The sequence below is a fragment of the Pinus tabuliformis genome, chromosome 5_2 (genome assembly GCF_031772625.1).
Source record: "Pinus tabuliformis cultivar Carrire ecotype Pingquan chromosome 5_2, CPIR1, whole genome shotgun sequence".
Taxonomy (NCBI): domain Eukaryota; kingdom Viridiplantae; phylum Streptophyta; class Pinopsida; order Pinales; family Pinaceae; genus Pinus; species Pinus tabuliformis.
In genome coordinates this window covers 138,450,351-138,475,634 of record NC_142306.1, presented here as the reverse complement: position 1 = coordinate 138,475,634, position 25,284 = coordinate 138,450,351, and the positions used below count along the sequence as shown (strand labels likewise).

The 25,284-nt window shown below is 35.1% G+C and overlaps 1 protein-coding gene across 2 annotated transcripts in view; it reads left to right on the top strand.

The window, feature by feature from the left end:
• The window catches only part of LOC149157895 (agamous-like MADS-box protein AGL11), a 149,675-nt gene that overhangs the window by 111,103 nt on the left and 13,288 nt on the right, over nucleotides 1–25,284 (top strand). The window contains exon 3 of one of the 2 annotated variants that reach the window (XM_089437675.1): nucleotides 23,686–23,775. The exons of the other annotated variant lie outside the window; for it this stretch is intronic. Coding sequence (XP_089293801.1) covers nucleotides 23,686–23,775 — 90 coding nt within the window. The remainder of the gene's footprint in view (nucleotides 1–23,685; nucleotides 23,776–25,284) is intronic. 2 annotated transcript variants of the gene reach the window in all.

Below are 25,284 nucleotides of genomic sequence, written 5' to 3'. Positions count from 1 at the left end.
TTTCTTTGGTGGATTTGAGTTGCATATCTTTGAAAAACTCTGATTGTGACAGACTTCCCAATAATGTATTGGTAGCCTTGGCATTCGTTTCATATTGCTTTTTACCTACCGTATCTGTAGGAATTGTTGATGGAAATGTATATCCTCCTTCCACGCTTTCTCAGACATCTGTTCCAAGAGATTAAAGCTAGGTTGTGGTTCTTACCTTCTAATAAACAAAGTTTCTCCTGTCAAAGACTGGCAGTCTAATGGATCCCCCACTTTCTTGATTACTCATGATGATGGATCTTCCTTCAAGCAATAAATCTTCTTCTGAAGGACATGCTCTGATACCAATTGTTGGAAATAATACTGAGAGGGGAGGGGTGAATCAGTATTAACAAATCAATAATTTTTTTTTTCCATAATCAGATTCATATACGCTACTTCAGTTAAGGGAACTCACATGTACACACAACTGTGTTTAATGCAACTAGCGTATATCCAGCAAAATTTTGATTCAGTTAATACAACACATGTGGATCTTTAATTAGTGCATCAGAAGCACAATAACCAGGTGTAGTAACAACATAAAAAATCATCACACATAAGAAACACACATGAACACCGAGATATAAGGTGGAAACCTAATGTGGGTGAAAACCACCTACTCAATCGACTCTGTCTTCTTTTCATAATAAGAATATGCTTTTTATGATTTTTGTATTGGTGCAATCTTATACCAATACATAGGCTTCTACCCGTAGATGGCTACAACCTTCTCTTATTCTCTAGCTTCTACTGGAAAGGAGCTACAACCCCCTAGCTCTTGTACTAGCTGATATGTTTACTAGTAAGGAGGTGTCAGCCTATAGAAGGCTACAACATTCTCTTTTCTTCTTTCAAGGACCACGTTTCATAAATTTTCAAACTAGATCCATCAACAACATCATATCAAATATATCTGCATCAACCAATCACCTTTTGAACCGACCCCAACCAAATCAATCAATCACTTTGACAACCCATCAATCTAATCATTCAAAATACTGTCACTAGAATATAGTATCCAGAACCCAAGCCAGAACCCAGAACATTGCAACAACAAACAGAAGCGGCTAAAACATATTTTATAAAGTATACGCTACTTCCACGTGTCAAGCCTACGTGCATACGCACTTTCGTCAAGGTGAACCTGCGTACAGATCTACAAATGATGTATACATTGTTTTGATATACAAAACCAACGTGTATACTCACCTTTTCTAAAGTGAACCTACGTACAGATCTGTAAATGATGATTTAAATATTACAACAATTCCAAACTTCAGTCATACCCAGATCATCACATTTATAGACTACAACATGCGCTAGTTATTCAGATAAATGATCAAATCACATAAAGATAATTCACTTCAAGCCTTGAGACCCTGATGCTTCATTAGATCTTATCTATCATCAAACGCTAAGGTTCCTCCTTGGTTCAGATCCAGCCATGCACCATAACCCAATAGCCTACATAATAGATCTCACACTTCATCAGATATTCAATACTTCTGTATTTTTTCCTAATGATCTTCTCCTGCTTATATAGTTTTAGACCTTTCTCAATACCATGGACCAAAACCACTTAGGGCCAATACCTTGGATCAAATACTTAGGGTCAATACCTCAGACCAAATACCATGGACTAAAACTTCCAATCAAAAACATAGTTTCCCAAGCTATACGCACTTTCCTTTTTGTGAAAGTGTTGTATACACTATACGCTCCTTTTGTTCTATTAACCTGCATGTATACGTGGCTTGGTCAATGGTGAACCTGCGTATACCTCTCTTCCTTCATTCTGTGAAGATTGATCTATCATTATTTGATGTTTACCTACTATAATATGATCTTTCATCTGAATGATTTGCCTTCTGATCTGATTCCTTGAAGCTATGTTGCTTTTCATGACATCTGTAAGCACTATTCTCATGCATTTTTCCATATCTGATATCTCTTCTGTAGATTCATCTAGTTACCATATACAAGTGAGTTGTTCTACAATAAGTGGGTTGCCATTAAGTACAACACATACATCATAATGCCATCATCGTGTCCATTTCAATGTCTAGTTTATCTCCTAGTTGGTACATGTTGCCCCTTGTTTGCTAGACTATGTTCTTTCTCCTCACTAGTTTTTGTTCCATGCTTTTTTGTTTAATATATGTAAATTCGTATTCTTTCATTCATACCATTCCTAAAGCACTCCTTCTATGCCCACAATTTTCACACAATATTCTCCATTAATCCTTGGATTAATTAACCATTCTTCCAACATCCTTAGTTCTTATTTAAAAAAACATCATCATTATGTTTGAATGTTTATCTTCCTCTTTATGCTTCCTTTGACTATCTCCATGAGCCAAATCTTCTTTTTCCTTTGTAATAACATGTTTCTTTAACTGTCTATAAAAAATCTCTTTGTTATTTAATTTGTGGTTTGCATCATGGTTTTCTTCATGAGAGAATGCTACCTCATCCTATATCATAATGAAATTTTGAGTTTGTATTCCTTCCATGCCTTAAGAGGACATTTATTTTTCTTCATTCACCTTCATGATAGTTTTAGGTGACTATCCATTACCATCCACAAAATAGCCTCCAACCATAAACAAAATATTAGTTTCAAAAATATTTGTATTTTTAGCCTCTTGTATCTCCTCTATCAATACATCCACAAGTTGATTCAAAGTGTCCAAGTAGTTAATGGGACTTGTAGAAAGCATCTCATCTTCATTTTAACCAAGTAGTACTCCTTGCTTTGGTTCACAAATGTGCACATTCTCTTTCCCACTTTCTCCAAGAATCCTTAACGAGCCTTTGGTCACATGCCTTATCCATATTCTTTGATTTCGTGGATGCAACTACTTAATGAGACATTTAAATTTCTTCTTAGAAATTTGTCCAAATTTCTAGTATTCAACCTCCTATTGTAGCAACTCCATAAATACATCCAGATATTCTTTAATCTCAGTGAGTTATGTACTCATATCTTCATCACTCAGTTTCTTCTTGATGTCTTTTTCCTTGACATCTTCTTTCCTTCTACTATGGCTTCCACCTAAACCTTTGTCATGACCCTTTGTGGTCATATTTCTCTTGATCTTTGTGATCTTCTCCATCCCCAATAGGGAACTACAAGCAAGCCTCTATTTTGCAACACGTATCCTCATCTTACTACTTGATAACTCATCAATATTTCTTCAATAGCTTGACCTTTTGGTATTTTTTCTAGTTCTTTGCTTAGAATATTCTCTTAGAAATTCTACCCACACTTATTATAGATATACCCTCTAGAAACTTCTCCACTGCTTCTACTTATTGGAAGTTTTCCTCCTCCTCGTTGACATTCTCAAATCCAAAGAGCTTTCGAGCTATGATACCACTTGATGCAACAATACTTTCAACTTTTCGTGCAACTTGGTGCTACTCAAAAGAAATTAGCACTTCATTATTTCTCTTACAACCAGCCTAGATCCATCTTAACCTCAGATTTATCAAGTGCTGAGAGGGATCAAATCTATCAAGGTAAAAAACCTTTCCTCAAGTCTTTAACTCAAAAAATAGGTTTACACCTCAAGATATCTGATCCCTCTCAGCGCTGGATAAATCATGAGTTAAGATGGATCTAGGCTGGTTAAATTCTATTTTTTATTTGTACATTTTTTATAATGTTTTTCTCCAATCTACCTATCTATCCCACACTCCCCGTCTCCCTCTATCTCTCTCTCTCTCTTCCACTTCTATCCCTCTCTCTCGCTTCTCTCTCTTTCCTCCAGTTGTCCTCTTGTTTAGTCAATTTAATGTTCTTAAATTGTAAGCATAAATTATCGACCAAGGAAGGTAGACTGATCAAGTGAAAGTTCACTGTATGTGCTAGAAGTCTTTTATGTCGTTAAGATGATTATGTTATCGTTATCTAAGTTAATGTCAAACTATAGAATTAGTGTTGAGGTGATGTTATTATCTATACTAAGATGTTATTCCTAAGATTTTATTGTTAATTGATTATCCTAAATGTTACATCTAGAATCAGTTCTGATTGAATTGAGTTCTTAGAATGATTGGATAATGATTTTAACTCTTTTCAATATATGTGTTACGTTAATATTCCTTTCAACTTATCAATTGTTTTTGGATCTTTATGCTGCAGTTAAACAAAACTAACTATGAAAGTATGAAATGACATAAAGAAAGTTTTAATTTATCAACTTGGAAAGGAAATGTGCTCGAATTCAAAAGTTGAGAAAGACTACCTCTCTTATCTACTACAACTTTATTTGAATGCAAAAAAGAAAATAAAAAAATGAAATTACTGAGTTATGAAATCACTAAGTTGTGTTAGGGAATGAATGAAACAAAATTACTTAGTTTATGCTAGGTATTAAGCAAATGAAATTAACAATGCCAAAATCAATTAAGAGAACCTACTCGTGGTGTTCATTGAATTGCATCTTAAAAACATGAAAACGTGGCACCCATGAATTAAATTTATGAAATAACAATTGAAAAGGAAAATCTAATTACTGTGAATCAGAGCCCTGATCTACACGCAGGGACTGTCCACGAGGTAGTCAATCACCTTAGATAAAAAATGCATAAATTATATGAAATAATAACTTTGTATTAAGAAAAAAAGAGTTCTATGGGATGCTCAAACTGCATACGATGGCGTACCCATTAAAGATAGGTGTCAGTGTTTTTATAGAGTTATTTTTAACAATACGAGAAATTTAAGCCTACAAAAGTTCTCTATAGTCCTTATCAAAACTAAATAATATTGCTTATTTGTTGATTTTCTATTGACAAAGAAAATCGATGAAATCTCCTAAAATTCGTACTCTCTTCCAGTGCGTTGTCCTACTGTTGACCACCATGGTTAACCATGTGATAGTGCGGATCCCCTGGTGAATTAACTCGAGTAAATAGGAATAAATCCATCAGAGGATCATTCCCTATGTACCCATATACTCCTTGGCTAAGTTGGTGCACTCGAACCCTGTCAGCGATGGAAGTGGCTACAGGTCTGTGGATTAGCTATAGAATCAGGTCAATTATGTAGCTTCATGTAAACTTTAATAGAACAATAAGGCATATTGATAAAATATGAAAAAGATGACATATGAATGTTTTACCTTCTCAAAACCTTATGTTTGTTGCATTTATTTGGATGATAGCATAGGAAAAAGGAGGTAAATATGGGAAACAAGGATGTCAAGATAAAGCAGTTTTGGGACTCTACATTCCCCCGCACTGGAAGTTCTATATGTCCTCATACAACAAAAAATTTTCATTCTTCTATATGTCTTTATATACCTTTTCCAACACATGCAAGTTTCAATTTATTCTTCTTCTTTGTAGTTACTGCCATGCTTGGCTTTCTCATAAGGATCTTGTATTTCAGATTAATGATTTCTCTTTTCATGGCCTTGTTTTCTTTCTTCAATTTCTTATTCTTTTTATACCATAGACTTAAGTGAAGAATGAGGTTATCACTTTTGGAAATTTGAATTCCAAGTTGTGTCTTCAGAGTTTGATTTTCAGTTTTGAGGTACCTGTCTAATGTCTCCAACTCAAAGTTTTCTTGTTTCAAGACATTAGGTACTGGAGGTTCTTGTGGCTCATTAAACTAGTTGATTTCTTCTTTTGTGCTCTGAGTTAATCCTTTGGTTGTTTCTTCCTTTCTCTCTAATGATTCTATGTAATAATTGATTTCTTGTTGTATATGATCAATACTTGGGCTTTGTACTGGACTCTTTGAAGGTGAAATTAAGGGAGGTGGTGATAGCCTTAGTGACAATCTTAATGATACTCTTGGAGAGTCCTCAAGATATTCATATTGCTATTTTTAATGGAGATCAATATGCTCTGCAACTTCTGAGGTTGCTTCTTTCACTGTATTCAATCTGATGCTTCTTCTCAAACATGTGGTCAGTATCCTTTGAATATTCTTTTATGTAGATTTTAAAATTTATTTCTAATGTAGGGTTTCTTTTTTGTGTAAAACCTCTATTTTCTTGTTATATTTCTTTCTTATAAGACTTTATGTGTTCATTTTCTGCAAAATTTCTACAATTGGTAGATCATCCTTTGACAAATCTTGTTGACGTTGTGGTTCCCGTTCCATTATTATCTCAATATTTCTCTTTCTTCCCCTTATGGTTCTATTGACACTTGGCTATTCAAGGGTTTTCTATTCAAAGTGATTTCTCACTAGAATGTCTTCCCAATTATGACCTATGATTTAAAGATGAAACTCGATCAAAATTTTTACTAACACATGATGGTACATTGTTATGTCTATAAGATGAATTTTCTTCTCAACAGTTATTGGAATTTTATTAAGGCTATTCAATAGAAAGTATGGATGATTCATTCGATGTTCTTCAAGGAAATTCATAAATAGCCTAATGTGATAGAAAAACATACACTCAAATCGGCCTTTACAAGTAACAAATTTCTGAAGGATAAGGAGCTAATTTCTCCACTTACTTTTGAACGAAGAGATAGGAATACCTTCTCTAAAGATAGTAGTATCCATGCTTGGGTGCTTAAAGAGAATTTTCCAATCTTACCCTTTGATTCCTCTATTCTTGAACCACTTTTATCCATCTTTGGGAAATTTGGTGGCGTCTGCAATCAAGGACTCTGTCACTGCGAAGTTGACATTAGCTATTTCTAATTCTACACCATCAAAATATCGTGAAAAGGTTTTTGTCACCTCCCTATGGAAACCATCAAACTTTTGTATGAAATATAGCCACTAAGCTTTCACAATTCTCTGTTTTGGGGGTATCCTTCCAAAAATTTCTTTCATGTTGGCTCTGTTCGAACAATGATGCCCATGGTGAGATATGTTTCATCTTCAGAAATGATTTACTTGATGGGGGAAATAGTCTCAGTAGGGTTTCACTCTAGGATGGAGAGACTGTGTGAATTGGAAGAATGAGAGAGCGTCCAAGTATAATGAACGTTCACAAGGATGAGTTGGCCGTTTGAATGCACTTAATTCAATGATTCAATGATCAAATCGATGGATCTGAAATGAGTATGAGATAGGAGTTAAATGGTGGTGGACTATAAAGGATTTGATAATGGACTGTTACCCATGAAATACAATGATTTAGGATTTTCAATAAGGTTATGTAAACGTAATTCATATATACAATATGTTAACCCCTATTGTAAAATTAAAGTGTTACATACCTTAGATTTATTTTCTAACCTTTATTTGTCGTTTGATATCATTTGCAGGTATTTTGCACTTGAAAGGAGTTAATCATTTCTTCAATTTTAGCCACCAAGTGTCCCTATCAGATTGGTTGTAGAAACTTTGTCAGAGCTGCAGAAAGTTACCAGAGCTACAAAAAGTACTTAGTTCTATAGCTAAATTTTTTCAAGAAAGGGATCTTTACAAAAAGGTATTTTCAGAAAAATGATTAAGATAAAATTTAAGGTGCCAACAAAAGTTGGTTTTCACTTTAATTTTTCTATATAAGCATGCCAACAACTTGTTGGTTTTCTTTTTTATACATTATTATTGTTATTATTATTATTATTTATGAAATAAAAAATAAATAAAAAATTCCAAGGTGGAAAAGAAGAAGAATTCCTCTTAACCATCTTCAATTCTGAGTTCTCTTGGAAAATTTTGACAAATTCCTCTTTTATCAATGGCTTATGATAAATTCTAAGTTAATGTGCATTCACTAAAAGTGGAATTTTCTCTTCATCACTAGTCCTGATTTTGACTGCATCGTTGTCAAATACATTTTCAACTTCATAAGTTCTAAGCCAGTGAGTTTGGAAATTTCATTGGAATTTCTTGAACTTTGAATCAAAAAGTAATGATCAATCATCTGGATGAAATTTTATTTATTTTTAATGTATTTTTCATGCCATCTGGATCTTTGTTAATGAACTAGGCTGGTTTTCTGGAAGGCAACTTGTCTTGTTTCATCAAGCTCATTGACTTGTCCCATCCTTTGCCTTTGTGCTTCTGATAAATCAAGATCCAACTAAACTGTCATTTTATAGGTCTCGATATGTAAGTCTTGCTTCCCATAAAGAAGTTCATAGGGAGTATGTCCTGTAGTGCTTCCCCATGTATTTCAATAGGCCCACAAAGTTTCTGGAAGCTTTTCTACGCAATCCTTCCTATGTAAGTGTACAATCTTGTGAGAATTGCTTCAATCACCCTGCTTGTAGACTCCACTTGTCCACTGGCTTGTGGATGGTATGGATTAGATTTGTGACGCTTGATTTTGTACTCTTCTACAAGCTTCTGCACTACTCTCAATGTCAACTATGTTCCTTGATCCATTACAATTTCTCTTGGGACACCAAAATGAGTAAGAATATCCTCAAAAAGAAATGAAACTACAAAATTTTCAGTAGCAGAAGGAAGAACTTTAGCTTCTACCCATTTAGTGACATAATCAATACATACCATAATATAACTTTTTTATATTGAGGGTGGATTGATTGGACCAACAAAATCTAGCGCCCATTTCTCCAAAGGTTCAATGTGTACCTCAGGTTGTAGCAGCATTTCATTTGAAAGAGTAGGCTTCCCCATCCTTTGACACCTGCACATCTCCTAACATATTGACACAGGAATCATCAATTACCCCTGCACATACCCACAGTATGCATATAAATGCTTTGAAGATATATTCCCAGGTATTTATCTCCCTAAGGAGTCAAACCCTTATCTTCAATGGTTAAGGCCCCTTTATTTGTTCCTTTATATCGGAACACAATCACCCATCTTTAAACCCTATACCGAAATTATTGAACCCTTCATAGCCTTCATATAAGACTTTATTAAATCCTTCCTTCTAAATCATTCTATCGGGACTTAAAGCCCTCTTCAATCACATATAAACCCATAAGCCGCATGTATATCAACCTTTCCCCCTTAAAACATTGGTTAATATATATAAAACCACACAAACCACATATCGGTGCTAAATCTCTCAAAATCCATTTACAAAGGAAAACCTTGCATTTCATACCTTTTTCACCTTTCATACGGTCTTCGCATGCTTTCCAAGGTTGTACCTTTATCGTTGATCAGAATTCCGCAGGTCTTTAGTACATATATATATATATATGCCTCATCACTCCTCCGACTCCGATCTCCACATTTGCATAGAATTACAAAGAAATCTGCCCACAAACGTGTAGGTCGGATCTCAAATGCTATTCACCCACATATATAAAATTGTCGGGTCTGCACTTAAGTTGATCCACTCCTCTGATAGGCCCAAACTCCAATTTGTCCGATCACTGATCTCTAATTTATTGGTGATCACTACATTGACATTCCAATACCGTGTCTTCGGCACATCAACTCTCTGATATGTGATCAATCCTCCATCGTTAGATCAACTCCAATCCAACAGCCCACATTGCATCGCACTATTGCAATCATGTTTGCAAAGGGTTAAGACCCGATCTATCCACCAAGACTTTCGTCGATGTGATAAATCTCGACCATTGATCTTATAGATCTAACAGCCATTGAGCCTTCCCGCAACTGTTTCCTCTAGTCTTGATCCCACTTATTTTCAATGAACTCTGCGTTAAAATGATTCTTGGCCACACTCTGTCTTCAATTATGATTCCTTATATAACTTCTCCAGGAAGTCTTTGGATAAATGACTGGGTATAAAAGCGTTCAAACACTGCTATGGAACTAAGGATAATCATACTATTTCAAACACTGTTATTCGTAATTTCATGTATAAAACAAAGAAGAAGGTATAGTTTCTCTCGTAAGAAAACACATAGAGAAAATCAAAGGATCCCAATACAAACAGCCCATTAACACATGGACTGAAACATTTATTCAATATAATACTATTTATAGGGTCTCGCCCTCTAGCTTGACTTCAGCAATAACAAAACCTGTCTCAGTCTTGAAATCCTCGCTCTCTCCTTTTTGCTTCTCTCAAACCTCTCGCTAACCTATCCAACCTCTCTCTCCTAGTCTAGCTAACCTCTGAATTAGAAAAAAACTCATAATTTATACAAAAGTGGATTCATGAACCAATTCTAGTTCAGAACCAAAAATCTCTCACTCTCTCCTAAAAAGTCTCTTCAACTCCACACTTTACTAAAGAAACGCTAAATCAAGCTTTCAGTTTCCTCATTTTATATTGAAACCAAATAAATCTAACTATTTGGCTTAATCTCCAAATAGGGAGGATCAATTAGCCACTATACCCTTTTTCTCAAAATAAAACATTCTGAGACATTTAAATAAATAAAGTTAACTAACTCTTGCCTTCCAACCCTTTGTTATTCACAACTTGTGATCATCCCATCACATTACTAACTAGGTCTAAATGCTCCTACATCAGACTCCCAAGGTTGAAATAGTTCATGGACTCCTGTTGATGAGTCTCTCTCCTTCCTCTATTGTAAACTTCATCAGATTTCATTTCCCAATTAGCTACCTGATCCCTTTCATCTACAAGTGTATCTACTACTTCCTTTGCTTCCCTTGGGTGCCAAACTTTGTGTTGTGCATGTCTTTTTGCTCTACATTCATAAGCATCTCCTTTGCATAATGTTTTGGTGTTGATACCCACTTCTCTATCCATTGCTGTCTTGTCATCATATCAATAGAATTGATCTCCATCTTCATGTATCTTCTCCTATACTATACTTGACTGTTCCTTTTGATTTCTGACTCGATCACCAGCATCTCCTTTTGTCTATAAACCAATTTCTTTATGTTGTCTTGTATATCCTTCCATCTTCCATTGATTTGTTCACTTTGATAATTCTTTATACTCATCACCTTTGTAGTTTTCATCATCCACCTATCCAATAGCTTAAGTAGAGTCCTTCCAATCTCAAAATAAGATTGGGTTTTGGTTAATACAAGAACATATTTCCTTCCAACTACATATTGTTCTTTGGCTACAAATATTTTAATTATTGAACTTTGTTCAGTTTCCTCCATTTTCCTATCAAACATAGTTGAATTGTTCACCCACCTTTCCAATTTCATCCTCAATATAAACTCTTCACATTTAAGCCTTCTTTGTATTAAGAACAAAATCTGTCTGTGGACTATACTTCCACATCCCCTGAAATTTTCTTCCTCTTCTGCAATAACCTATTTAAAATCTATGCCAACTCTCCTTCCTGTATTCCAAGCTTCTGAGTCAATTTGTTGCTTACTCTCATCTTCTTGATTCCATAAGGAAAACTGACTTCCTCCAACTTTAGAATTTACACATTTCTTCCTGTTTACTTGTGAAAACATATCTCCAAGAGTAGTTTTTCCTCCATCCTGAAAACCACATTCAACAATTAATAATTCAAAATCAAAAAATATATTACATTTTCCATCTCTGTCCTTATTAACTCTGCTCAATTTTTTTGATTTGTCATCCTCTTGATATATATATGACATATCAAACTTGCCATGTTGTCTTCTCTTGAAAAAGTCTTCTTTTTCTTCACTTTGTTCTGAATTCTGTCTAAGTTCTAAATTATGTTCTCTTCTCTTCTCCTTGGCTTTCCTTCCTTTCACACTCCTTTTCATTATTCCTATTCCTTCCTTACAAACCAGTAAGCCACTGAGCTTTCTTTTCCATTCCTCCTCTGGTTCAATCAAAATCTTCCAATCTCTGAGTTTCGAACCTAAAGTTCTATTTATTTCCATAGAAGAAACAAAATCACCATATACCATAGGTTTTCCACTCCACTATTGAGTCCCTTTCACAACAGTGAAAATTACTATCAAAACCATGAATATCACCTTCCACTATTCCCCTGGGTTTCTCACTGCATATGCATAGTTCACGAGAGCATCCTCACCTTCGTCCTCTTATATTGCCTATCTATTTTCAGTTTGCTGTTTACGTTCAACTTTACTCTTTTTGCAATTTGTACAAATAACATTGTCTTCAATTTCTAGCTGTGTGTTAGTGTCTAGCAACCTCTCTTTGAGTTCCTGTTTGTCCTGTTTTTCTTTCTTCTTCATAACCTTGAATGGATTAACTGTACCTCTTTGGGTTAAATTCCATTTATAAACCTTGGTTCTACCATATTCCATAATACACTCTTTAGTAACAGTCCTTTCCATTAATGATCCATTATGTCCTTTCAACATAATTTCTTTTCCATTAACTACCAATGCTGGTTCATAATTTTTGAATAAAAATTGAAGAGATAATTCCATTACCTCAAGTGTTTGTACTGCATCTACACTCTTGTTTGCTCCTTTTGTAAGGTCATCTTCATACCTCTTTTCTACTTCACCTTTTGCAATCTGCAATTTCTTTTTGTCTTCAGATTGTCTGCCATCTTTCTGTTAGGCCCCTATACTACTAGTGTAACCCCTTATTGTTATTAGTATAACCCAGTTATTATATTGATGTACCCATGTAGTGCCCATATTGTTACTATTGTGCCCCATATAAGCCCACTATTGTTATTATTGTGCCCTTACATTATTATTGTTATGTCGGCTCTAATTATGTTATGACCCCTTAGACTCCTATATATAGAAAGGAGGTATTTTCATTTGTATCATCCAAGAATTGTTCATTTATGTAATGTAAAGGAGGTTGCCCCCTCGAAGAGGCTGAATTCTAAGGCGTTGATCTATCTTTTCTATCTTTTCTTGAGTTGGTTTCATAACATTTGGTATCAGAGCTTTGGATTCTAGGGTTTCGCTGCTCCAAAGAGGTCATCGTGGCATTTTCGCTATAACTTTTTTTCTGTGATGTTTCGGAAGTCGCAAAAAGAAAACCATTTGAGAAGAAATCACGTTGAACATTGGGTCTAAATTTCAGAGCTTTTCACGCGATATTTGTGGAGATATGATCTGAGGAAGTTGGTCTTTTTGCAGACTCCTGAATTACATTCAAAACAGGTGACCTGGGGAAAATCGTCATAACTTTCTCTCTGAGGATCAGATTGAAATTTCATAAGAATGTATGGAAAGAGGACAAACTGTAGTTTTCTGTATGAATTTTTTAGATCCAAAGGTCGAAATAGTGACTCGTGGCACTTCATCCAAGTTCGCTCTTCTAGAAAGGTATATAATCAGGTCATCTTGGGAGATTGTGCATAACATTTTCTTGGAGAATCCAATTTGGATAAGACTGGTGGCATTGAAAATACGACACATAAGGATACTATAGGTAGCAATTTTAGAACTTAAAGATCCAAAAGTACAAAGTTACAGTCATTTCAAGATCGAGCTCCTAACATCAAGAAAAAGCAAGATGAGGAAGTTTGATGGCAAGGATCCGGTAAATTGAATACTTCAGATGGAGCAATATTTTGATCTACATGGTGTACCACTGTTACAAAAGGTATGTATTACATCTCAATATTTAGAACCGGCTCAATTTTTATGGTATAAAGGGCTTTGTTCTCGTAAACAACTTGTTACGTGGTCAATTCTTACGGAGGAAATGATAGCACATTATGAGGATACAAAGAGCAACACCTTTTTTGGAGAAACACCACAACAATTGGAAAGAGTAAAAGAGCTTTGTGACATATTGGAAAGTAAAATTATGGCAACAAGGAAGTCTACCCCTCATAACTATAAATATGGAAGTGTTGTTTCTCCTAGCCTTCCACAACCTACAAGGGTTACACCACAACAATTGGAAGAAAAAAGAGAAAAAGGGCTTTGTTACACTTGTGATAGAAAATGCACTAAAGGTCATAAGTGTGCTGAGAAGAAATTATTTTACATAGAATATGAAGAGGAGGAAGAAAAGGATCAAGAAACATCAAAATAAGAAGATATACACCAATACCCCACCCCAGAGAAAGAAGAAATGAATCAGACTATATCTTGTAAACTATTGGCAAGAATGACCACTCCCCAAACTCTCAAGATAGAAGGACATATTAAGAAGAAAAAGGTGCAAGAAGTGAAAGATCACATCAACAAAGAAGAAATGAATCCAACCATATCTTGTAATTCGTTGGTCAGAATTATCACTTCTAAAACTATCAAGATAGAAGGACATATCAAGAAGAAAAATGTTCAAGAAGTGAAAGATCACATCAAGCGTCAAGAAATGAATCCGACCATATCTTGTAAAGGATTGGAAGAAGATACCACTCCTCAAACTCTAAATATAGAAGGACATATCAAGAAGAAAAAGGTTCAAGCAGTGAAAGATCACATTGAGCATCGACAACAAGTTCTCCAACTTTTAAAGGATAACGCCATTTCGGTGCAAAATCAAACGAAACAACAGGTAGATCAACATTGTAGTAAAAAATGTTTTGATGTAGGTGATTGGGTATTTTTACTGCTACATCTCAAGCAAGCTATTTATGAGAAGGAAATGTTGGCAATACTACATGCACTTAAAAAATGGCGACCTTACCGAATGGGAACACTCTTCAAGGATGAGGATGTGGAAGCATTGTTTTGTGCTATTTCTATTATCTAACGAGATTTGATAAACGAGGCAAGGGATGAATGGAAGAAGGATGAAGAAGTATGGCCACTTATTCAAAAGTTGCAAAAGATCCCAATTCAAATAATATTGCCAGCAATTGAAGAGGAAGGAAAAGTCATATTGGAACCTGGAGCAGTCACAGAAACAAGAACCTGACAGCTACATAATCGATCAATTTCAGAGTATCTCATCAAGTGGAAGAACTTACCCGCTGAAGATTCCACATGGGAGGACAAGAATTTTATACAGAAGCATCAAGAACTACTCAAGCATTGAGGGCAACGCTTTTTGAAGTTGAGGGGCATGTTAGGCCCCTATAATACTAGTGTAACCCCTTATTGCTATTAGTATAACCCACTTATTATATTGATGTACCCATGTAGTGCCCATATTGTTACTATTGTGCCCCATAGAAGCCCACTATTGTTATTATTGTGCCCTTACATTATTATTGTTATGTCGGCTCTAATTATGTTATGACCCCTTAGACTCCTATATATAGAAAGGAGGTCTTTTCATTTGTATCATCCAAGAATTGTTCATTTATGTAATGTAAAGGAGGTTGCCCCCTCGAAGAGGCTGAATTCTAAGACGTTGATCTATATTTTCTATCTTTTCTTGAGCTCGTTTCATAACACTTTCTGCCTAGTCTTACTGGATTCATCATATTCATCTTCTTTAGTAGTCTTCAACATTTTTCCATCTCCAGTGTCCTTGAACACATGTTTAGCCAAGAATTGTTCTATTATGTCCATTTCCTCTAACATTTTCATTTCTCCAGCAACTTGCATAAACATATCTTCTAAATGTTGTTCATCAACTGCAGACATGCACAAATCATTAGTTTCAAAAATATTAGGCTCTGTTTTCTTTGATGTTTCAATCATCACATCTCTTTGCTAATTTGAACTTGTCCAACAATTTAGGAAATCATCAATGATTCCTTCCTCAGCAAGGTAAACCTCTTACTTGTATCCACAATAGCTATCTTCCATCTCTAACCCACCTGCTCTGATTTCTTCTCCTAATTTGATATATTTTCTCCTCTTTACATGTTTCTACAACATATTCCACTTTATCTTCTTTCTTTTCATAGTCCAACCATACCTTTGGTTCTCTTCACATTTTTCTAGCAGCACTATCATGGCATCCATAATTGCCTTCAGTTCTGTAATTTCTCTGTCAAATACCTCTTGACTCATCTTCTCTCCTTTGGCTTTTCCCTTGGCATCTTCCTTCCCTCTGTTGTGGCTTCCCTCTGAACCCCTACTATGACTATCAGAAATAATTTCCTCATTATCTCTATGAGAGTCTCACTCACTATGGACTGCACTAAGCCTCTGTGACAACAAGTCCTCCCTGTTGTCACTTACCTCACCAATCCCTTCTCTGGACTTGGTATTTTGGCAAGCACTGGTTCTCTATCTCTGGAACCTCTTGAGCATTCCCTTCTGCTCTTCTTAGGCTTGTATCCCCAACTCATCTTCTCTTGAGAACACTTTAACTATCCTCCCTATCCAACTTTCAGCTGGAATATTTAGGTTCACTGCCACCAATGCAAGTCCTCTCTTTCATTACACAGTCTGCTACTATGTGTTGTTGCTACCACTCTCTTCCCTTTATAAAAACAATTCAAATGAACCAATCATCAAAATACGACTCATACCTACTGATCTATCTCTTTCATCTTTCACTGGCTAGACAATACACATGTTGCTTTACTTTTCATTGTCTCTACTTCAATCCTCCTTTCAACCAAATTCATGTTCTTGCTTAATACATCCATATTCACTTTCTTTCCTTACAATATTTTTGCTACAATTCCATTGCCTTCATTCACCTACACATTCCATTTAAAGCTTTAAAACTGCAAGATCCTTTCTGATCCTATCTTTCTCAAGTCCGTTTTTCCACAGTCTCTCTTGAATAACAAACTAAAGTCTTCATTGCCTGTAACAATTTAGAATTCTTATATGCATGAACCTTTTTACTCTATTCTCGCTTTATGTCAGATCCATTACAATGCCAATTATATATGTTGGAAATAAAATTTGGTTCCTCAAGCAATCTCCACATAGCATTAATCTTGCTCTGATACCACAAATAATGCAGGAATCATCAATTACCCCTACACATACCCATAGTATGAATATAAATGCTTTCAAGATATAGTCCCAGTTATTTAACTCCCTAAGGAGTCAAACCTTTATCTTCAATGGTTAAGGCCCCTTTATCTGTTCCTTTATATCGGAACACAATCACCCAACTTTAAACCCTCTACTGAAACTATTCAACCCTTCATATCCTTCATATAAGACTTTATTAAATCCTTCCTTCTAAATCATTCTATCGGGACTTAAAGCCCTCTTCAATCACTTATAAACCCATAAGCCACATTTATATCAACCTTTCCCCCTTAAAACATTGGTTAATATATATAAAACGACACAAACCACATATCGGTGCTAAATCTATCAAAATCCATTTACAAAGGAAAACCCCACATTTCATACCTTCTCCGCCTTTTGTATGATCTTAGCACGCCTTCCAAGGTTGTATCTTCATTTTTTATCGCAATTGCCCCTTCCACGGGTCTTTAGTACATATATATGCCTCATCACTCCTCTAACTCCGCTCTTCGCATTTACAGAGAATGACAAAGAAATCTGCCCATAAACGCGTAGGCTGGATCTCAAATGCTATTCACCCGCATATATAAAATGTCGGGTCCTCACTTAAGTCACTCCACCTCCTCTGATAGGCTTGAACTCCAATTGGTCCAATTGATGATCTCTTATTTATTGGTGATCGCTATATCGGCACTCTGATACCCTGTCTTCAGCACATCAACTCTCCGACATGCGATCAATCCTTCATCATTCGATCAACTCTGATCCAACGGCCCACATTGCATCTCACTATCGCAATCACATTTCCAAAGGGTTAAGACCCGATCTATCCACCAAGACTTCCACCGATGTAATAAATCTTGACTGTTGATCTTATAGATCTAACGGCCATTGAGTCTTCCCGCAACTTTTTCCTCTAGTCTTGATCCCACTTATTTTCAATGAACTTTGCATTAAAACGATTCTTGGCCACACTCTGGGTTCAATTATGATTCCTTATATAACTTCTCTGGGATGTCTTTGGATAAATGACAGGGTATAAAAGCGTTCAAAAACTACTATGGAACTAAGGATAATCATACTATTTTGAACACTGTTATTCGTAATTTCATGCATAAAACAGAGAAGAAGGTATAGTTTCTCCCGCAAGCAAACACACAGAGAAAGAAAAGCAAAGGATCCCAATACAAACGGCCCATTAACACATGCACTGAAACATTTATTCAATATAATACTATTTACAGAGTCTCGCCCTTTGGCTTGACTACAACAATAACAAAACCTGTCTCAGTCTTGAAATCCTCATTCTCTCCTTTTTACTTCTCTCAAACCTCTCGCTAACCTATTCGACCTCTCTCTCCTAGTCTAGCTAACCTCTAAATTAGGAAAAAGCGCCAATTTAGACAAAAGTGGATTCATGAACCAATTCTGGTTCAGAACCAAAAATCTCTCACTCTCTCGTAAAAAGTCTCTTCAACTCCACCCTTTTCTAAAAAAACGCTAAATCAAGCTTTCAGTTTCCTCATTTTCTATTCAAACCAAATAAATCTAACTGTTTTGCCTCATCTCCACACAGGGAGGATCAATCAGCCACTATACCCTTTTTTCTCAAAAGAAAACATTGTCACACATTTAAATAAATAAAGTTAACTAACTCTTGCCTTCCAACCCTTTGTTAGTCACAACATGTGATCATCCCATCACATTATTGACTAGGTCTAAATGCTCCTGCATCACATATTCCTTAGTATCCTTGAAAATGGAAGTCCAATAATATTCTAAGAGAAGGATCTTGTAAGCTATTCTTCTATCAAGGAAATTTCCTCCTCATGGTTCATCATGGCATGCTTTAAGTATTTTTAGTATCTCGTCTTCTTGAACACATCTTATAATGATGAGATCTGGTCCTGTTTTGTACAATTCTTCATTTATCCATGAGTAAGGTGCATAGTTTGAATTATCCTCCTCATTTCTCTAGGAGACAAATGAAATGGTAATTTCCATATAGCTATGTAATTAGAAATATTTACATAGCAACGTGATTTAGTAGATACTAAAAAAATTTATTTATCAAAAAGTTTATCCTCCACAGGTTTATCATTGTTATAATTTTGAATTCTAGATAAAAAGTCAGCAATTGTATTTTGTTTCCCAGGTCGATCTAGAATGGTGATGTTTAATTCTTGCAACAGTAAGAGCCATATGGTTATTCTGCCATTAGTAATTGGTTTATTCATTAGATATATAATGGCAGAATGGTCTGTTGGAGTGAAAGTTTCATAGCTAGTTATATAACATCTGAATTTATTAATGGCATGAACTACAACTAAAAACTCCTTCTCAGTTACTATATAATTTACCTCTAATGGAATTAAATTTTTACTCGTATAATATATTTCATAAGAAGTAAGTTATATTTATCCTAACCCAGCTCCTAAGGTTGTGTATGAAGCATCAGTTTATATATGGAAACGCAATTTCCAATTAGGTCCTTTAAAAATAGGTGCTTTAGAGATTTTATTTTTCAAAGTTTCAAAAGAATTTTGACAATCAGAATCCCAACTGAATTCACAGTCTTTGGTAAGAAGTTTGAAGAGTGGAGATGTAATTTTTGTGAGCTTTTCTATGAATCTTCTATAGTATCCAGTAAAACCAAGAAAACTCCTAACATCTCTTTGACAATTTGGTATTGATAATTTAGAAATGACCTCTACTTTAGATGAGTCTACCTTAATTCCATCTCCTGAAATATGGTGACATAAAATAATTCCTTCATTAAACATCATAGTACATTTCTCATGACTTAACGAAAGATTTGTTTCTTTACATCTTATTAGAACTTTTCCTAAATTTTCAAGTGCCTCTTCAAAAGAATTTTCATACTTTGAAATCATCCATATATACTTCCACACAATCATGAATAAGATCAGAGAAAATTCCGAGGATTGGCCTTTCTAATTTTGCTAGAGCATTCCATAATCCGAAAGTAAGTAATCGGTAAGCATAATTTCCCCATGGACAGGTAAATGTGGTTTTATATTGATCCTTAGGTGCTACCTGAATCTGATTGTATCCACTAAAATCGTCCAAAAATGAAACATACTTTTTCCCTCCTAATGTGTCTAAAAATTGATCTATGTAAGGCAGCGCAAAGTGATCTTTTAATGTTTCCTTATTCAATTCACTAAAATCGATACATACTATCCATTTCCCATTTTTATTAGGAACGATTACTAGTGGTGAAACACACTGACTATCTGATATTGGATAGATGAAGTTTACATTCAACATTTTTTGTAATTGCTCCTTAACAAATTCTTTCAGATTTTGGTTCATTCTGCGTTGTGGCAGTTTAACTAGTCTCATACTCTGTTCAATATAGATATGGTGCACGCAATTATTAGTATTAAGTCCTTTCATATCAGTGTATTCCAATGCATAAGTAGAAGATTGTTTTTGTAAAATCTCTACCTGTTGATTTTTCTGTAATTCTTCCAGGTTTTCATTAATGATCAATGTTTTGCGTCAAAAAAATTCTATTGAAGAATTTCCAAATTTTTCCATAGAGTGTAAAGACATTTGTCTAGATGATAGATATTCAATTCAACTACGATCATAATGTAAGGAGGATTCATTATATTCCAATAGATTTAAAATTTGGTCCTCCTCACTTACTTTTTCAGTAGTGAAAAATAGTTGTATATTATCATCATCAGCTATCCATTCCTGACTCTCTATTTCTATTATTGTTTTTACAGGTGTATACAATGTAAATTTCTTTGTAGAACTTCCATATGAGATAATCATGTCACCTAATCTACAACTAATGAAAGCAACAGTTGTAGCTAACGAAGGTCTTCCTAGGATTAATGGATGTCCTCCTAAATTATTATTGGGTGTTAAAACCATGAAGTTTAAAGGATATTCCCAAGAATCTAAGGATACATAAACATCTTCTAACACACCATCAGGTTTAATTACAAATCTATCTGGTAATTTCAACAATTTTGGTGTTTATTGAAGATTAGGAAGCCTTAGTGAATCCATTATTTGTTTACTTATTATGGTTATGGCTGACTCTAGATCAATCAGTGTGTTTGGCATTTCAATTCCATTTATGTGAATTTTCACAATGGGGCTCCCTGGACCTAGATATTTTTGTATTGTTTCTTTCCTCATCATGATGTGTGCAATTTTTCCAACTAATTGAATTATTTTTATGTCTTTTCTTTTTCTTCCTGATATTTGAGTACTCAATTCCTTGATTGTTTTTGGAAAAATTGGTATTTCATTTATGGCTTCCAATAAACAAATTTTTTTACAAACCTTTTTTAATTCATCCAGCATATTAGAATCAGGAAATGTGATTTTTTTTTCTACTCCTTCATCAATTTTCAACTGTTTAGGAAAAGATGGTTTAATGGATACTGAGGGTTGTTCTACAATAGGAGTATCATCAGAAATTATATGAAAATTCTCTGTTTGGTTCTTTTCTTTCTGAGGAAGAGAGATTTCTCCTTCTTCAGATTGACTTTTATCTTTTTAAAATTTGTCCTTACCTCCTAAATGACAACAAGGGCTTTTATTTATAATAATCTACCAGATCTTAATTGAGATTCTACCCTTCCATATTGTAAATAGGTTGTGACATTTCATTATTCGATTCGGAAGTGGTTGAGCAAGTAATTGATTTTATTTTTGTGCAAACGATAGGGAGAGCTATAGATTTTGATTTTGGATTTGAACTTGAGGTAATTGATTAGCTTGAGGAATTTGATTAGGTTGAGGGATTTGATTAGATTGAGGTAAGATTGTGGTGGGAAATTAGGATGGGATGGTGAATATTGTTGATATTGAGCATAAACCCCATAAGCATTTTTCATCCCTGATTCCAAGATTGTGATTGTGGTTGAGCCCAAGGCTGCCAAGATGGATTCCAATTACTTTGTGAAGACTGAGAAATTTTTTTTATTTAAATCCTTATGGTTGATTTTCTTGAGCGTTCTTCCATTGTCTTTTGGCAATAAGACAAAGAGGGTCTACTTGTTCTTGTATTCCATCATTATTAAATATGGCCTTAAGACTTGGTAGAGAAGGACATTCTTTAGTATCATGGTTATCTGCACATGTGAAACAAGTTTCTATAGTTTTTAATTATAAATGACATTCTCTCGAAGAATGCTTCTCTCTACACCTCAAACAAGATATGGATAATGCAACATTTTCATCCTTTTGCTTGTTTTGTATTTTAAGGGTGTCAATTTCTTCGCTAAGGCTCCCTAAAATATATGTCTTAAAAGTATCAAGCAACCTTCGTAATTCTGTCGTACTAACTGTCCGAGCTGGACACTTATTGATTCTTGATAAGGGAGGATCCCTAGGACTTTTTCCAACTGGTGCTTTACCCGTTGAGATATGTACACACAAATCACAAATACCTGCAAATGGTAATCGATAAATATCTCCTTTTCCTGTTAAGTTAAGGAGATCAATCCACTCATCAATGATAGATTTGAGTAGGAGGGCTTTCAAAGTTTCCTCATCCAGACTATCCATTTTTTCCCCTTTAAGATTATAAACAAATCTCTCGACTAAGTATTCAAGATTCTCATCTTATTTCTATGTCATTTTCGAGACTTAGTCCCTAATGTTGTGAGGCCTACAATAGTCCTTATATTTATCTAATAATGCCTCTTTCATTTGTGCCCATGTCCTTATAGTATTCGTTCCTAGGCTCATGAACTATTTCAATGTTGAATCCTTTAAGGTAGTAAGGAATAATTTTGATTCTTTAGCATCATGTAGATAATCATATGATCTTCATAATACTTCAAATTCAAAGAGAAATCTCTCTAGGTCTTCACTTCTTTTTCCATGGAAATTAGGAAGAATATAAGGTGAAATACTCTTGATTATTAGGGTTGTATCTTCATCAAAGATAGGAAATCCAAAAGGGTCTCTATCTCCTCCATCTCTACCTCTTCCTTTGCCTCTATCTTCACCTCCTTCTCTACACCTACCTCCGCCTCCAATCCTAGGTATTTCACCATTGCCATTGTGTATCTATCCTTCTCCTTCTTCAGCCATGATGGATTCTCCATAACTAATGTAAGGATCATCTAATTCTTCTGGTTCCTATATGAATGGATAATCAAGATGAGTTTCTTGTTCCTCTTCTTCACTAGGAATTTCTAATTCTTCTCCTCGAATTTGTTCACCAATGGCAGAAATAAAAACTACTCATCTAGTTGGGGATGTAGGTGTTATAGACATATTTAGGAACATAAACCCCAACCTTATATGTCAATAAACTAGGGCTCATCAACCCCTAAAAGAGTTGTTTCATACCCTAAAATAACATAGCATTTTATTACATCATTCCCCAAAAGTTCCATCTGAGAAACCATCCAGAAATGGCCTAAACTGAACCATACTGACTACTCCACTGGAAAAGTGCGATGCATATTGAGTGGTACACTACCAAGGTGTGATACATACGATTTGGGCCTTATATAGGGCACAATGGGCAAGGATGGACAAATTTCCAAGACAATTTGCTAGGTGGTTTCTCATGGAATCTTCTAGAAACTTCTCCTATGCCACTTGCCTCTCTGAATTCACCCAGGGATGAGTAAGAGATATAAGAAATCTCCAAGTGGAACCAATTTTAACAATTGGAATGACACTAATCAAACCCCATGGATGAGGAACACCCTTGCACACATCTATAATTGGATCCCTCATCTAAGAGATCTAGAGGTTGGAATATTGTGAATTGCAAGGAAGTGTTGATAGTTTGTAATTGAGGAAAGAGCATTGTATTATTGGTGTGATCTTGCTATTTCATCAGGTGAAGAGGGATTGAAGCTGGGAGGATGATGCTGGATCAGAGAACTGGGTTGTAATTCTTCCTTCTATTAATAAAGTTCTTCAAGTTTTATTCCATATGATTATGCAATTGTGAATGTAATCATTTGTGAATGCTATCATTTGTTCATTATATATCTGATTTTGTAATGTTTATGTTGTAATAGATCACGATGCTTTGATGGTTCTTTGTTGCTGTACTTATGTAGGTACTCTCCAAGCAGGTTAACTGCGATGAGGAGTTGCAAGCTCTGTCAAAGGGGAGAGAGATCAAGCAAGGGTTTAAGCGGAAGTTCTAGGTTGGTTCCATTATCTTTCTCTTATCTTTTAAACATAGAAGAAATCGTTAAATTGCTTTAAACTATTGTTTCTAGGGTAGCTACCAAACCTAGAGGGCTAGTCATTTGACAAGGCACTAGTTTTCCCATAAAAAATTTGGCGACTCCATTGGGGAAGAACAAATGTTTGTTTGTTGTTATTGCTTGTTTTATAAACTATAGACAGAGCTTGAAGCCAGCCAAGTAGCCTTCGAACTGCTCCTGCTCTGCAATTACATAGTAGATGAATGTTGCTTCAGTCAATCTCTAGTTTAGTTTATGAATTAAACAATTGACTTACAAGCACATCTAGATGCCTTTCTGGTAGCTCAGTGACCTCTCAGGACATTCCTCTATAATTTTCTCTTTATTGTCCATCAAAGCTCAGCTTAACTCATTGAAAACAACTGCATATCTGAGCCAAAACTCACTTCATTTGCACTCCCTGGACCATCACACTATCTTCCATTGTAACCAAGTATGCATTGCACCTCCCGAGTGTAGTAAGTGCGATGCACCCCCGTTTCTGTGAAGCCCAGGTGTGATGACTGACAGAACCCTTTTTCCACTATAGAAATTGGGGGTTTTTGACCTTGTTTTCAGTTTTGTCTAGTTGTTTCGCTGCATATGAACAGTGCCTCCTTACTTAAGCTTACTTGCATCACATAAATCAGCCTCCATTAGATTAGGATTAGTGAATTTTTTTTGTGTTTTTGTTCATCATTTGCAATCCTTTTTCGAAAAGTTGTTTAAATTAATTTGTCACTTTGGTACAAAAAGTGTCGTAATTGTTGTTTTGTGTCGAAAAGAGAAGTGTCATGAATTCTTCCTTTCCTCGATAGTCGATTGAACTTTTATTCATGTATTCGGTTTGATTTGTTTATATTCGAAGTGTCGAAAGCCTTTTTTTTCAAAATTGAAAAGTGTCGTGGAGTCTTCCTTTCTCTCTTAAAGAAGAAATTGACGAAAATGTCACTTTGAATGAAATATTTTAGATCTTTGCTACATTTAGTTTTCCTTTTTGGTGTTTTTCACATTAAGGAGAATGAAAAAAATACATGCATTTGCATTTAGCATTTTTTAGAGTTGCGTGGGAAAAGTTGATATAGGAAAATGCACTAGTGTGTGCTCTTTGCTCTTTGTTTGAAAGAATTGTAATCTACTTTCCCTAGTAGCTAAGATTTTCATTGCTCAAAATAAACAAAGATTGTTTATCATTGTAGATTTCATTTTAGGAATTTCAAAATCATCATCACATGGTGAACCATTGAAAGGAAAACTTTAAACAAGATCAACTCTAAAATAAATTTCAATGAACCTAACAACGCTTTGGAACTTAACACAACATATCTAGAGGTCTAGGCTAGAGACGTGTTCTGGCGACATTAAAATTAGTGGCTACCATTTTCATTTAAGGTTGGGTGATTCATCCTCCTTGATACGACAAGTGCTAGCATGGACTTGTGCTCCCCGTACCGTCGCGTATATATT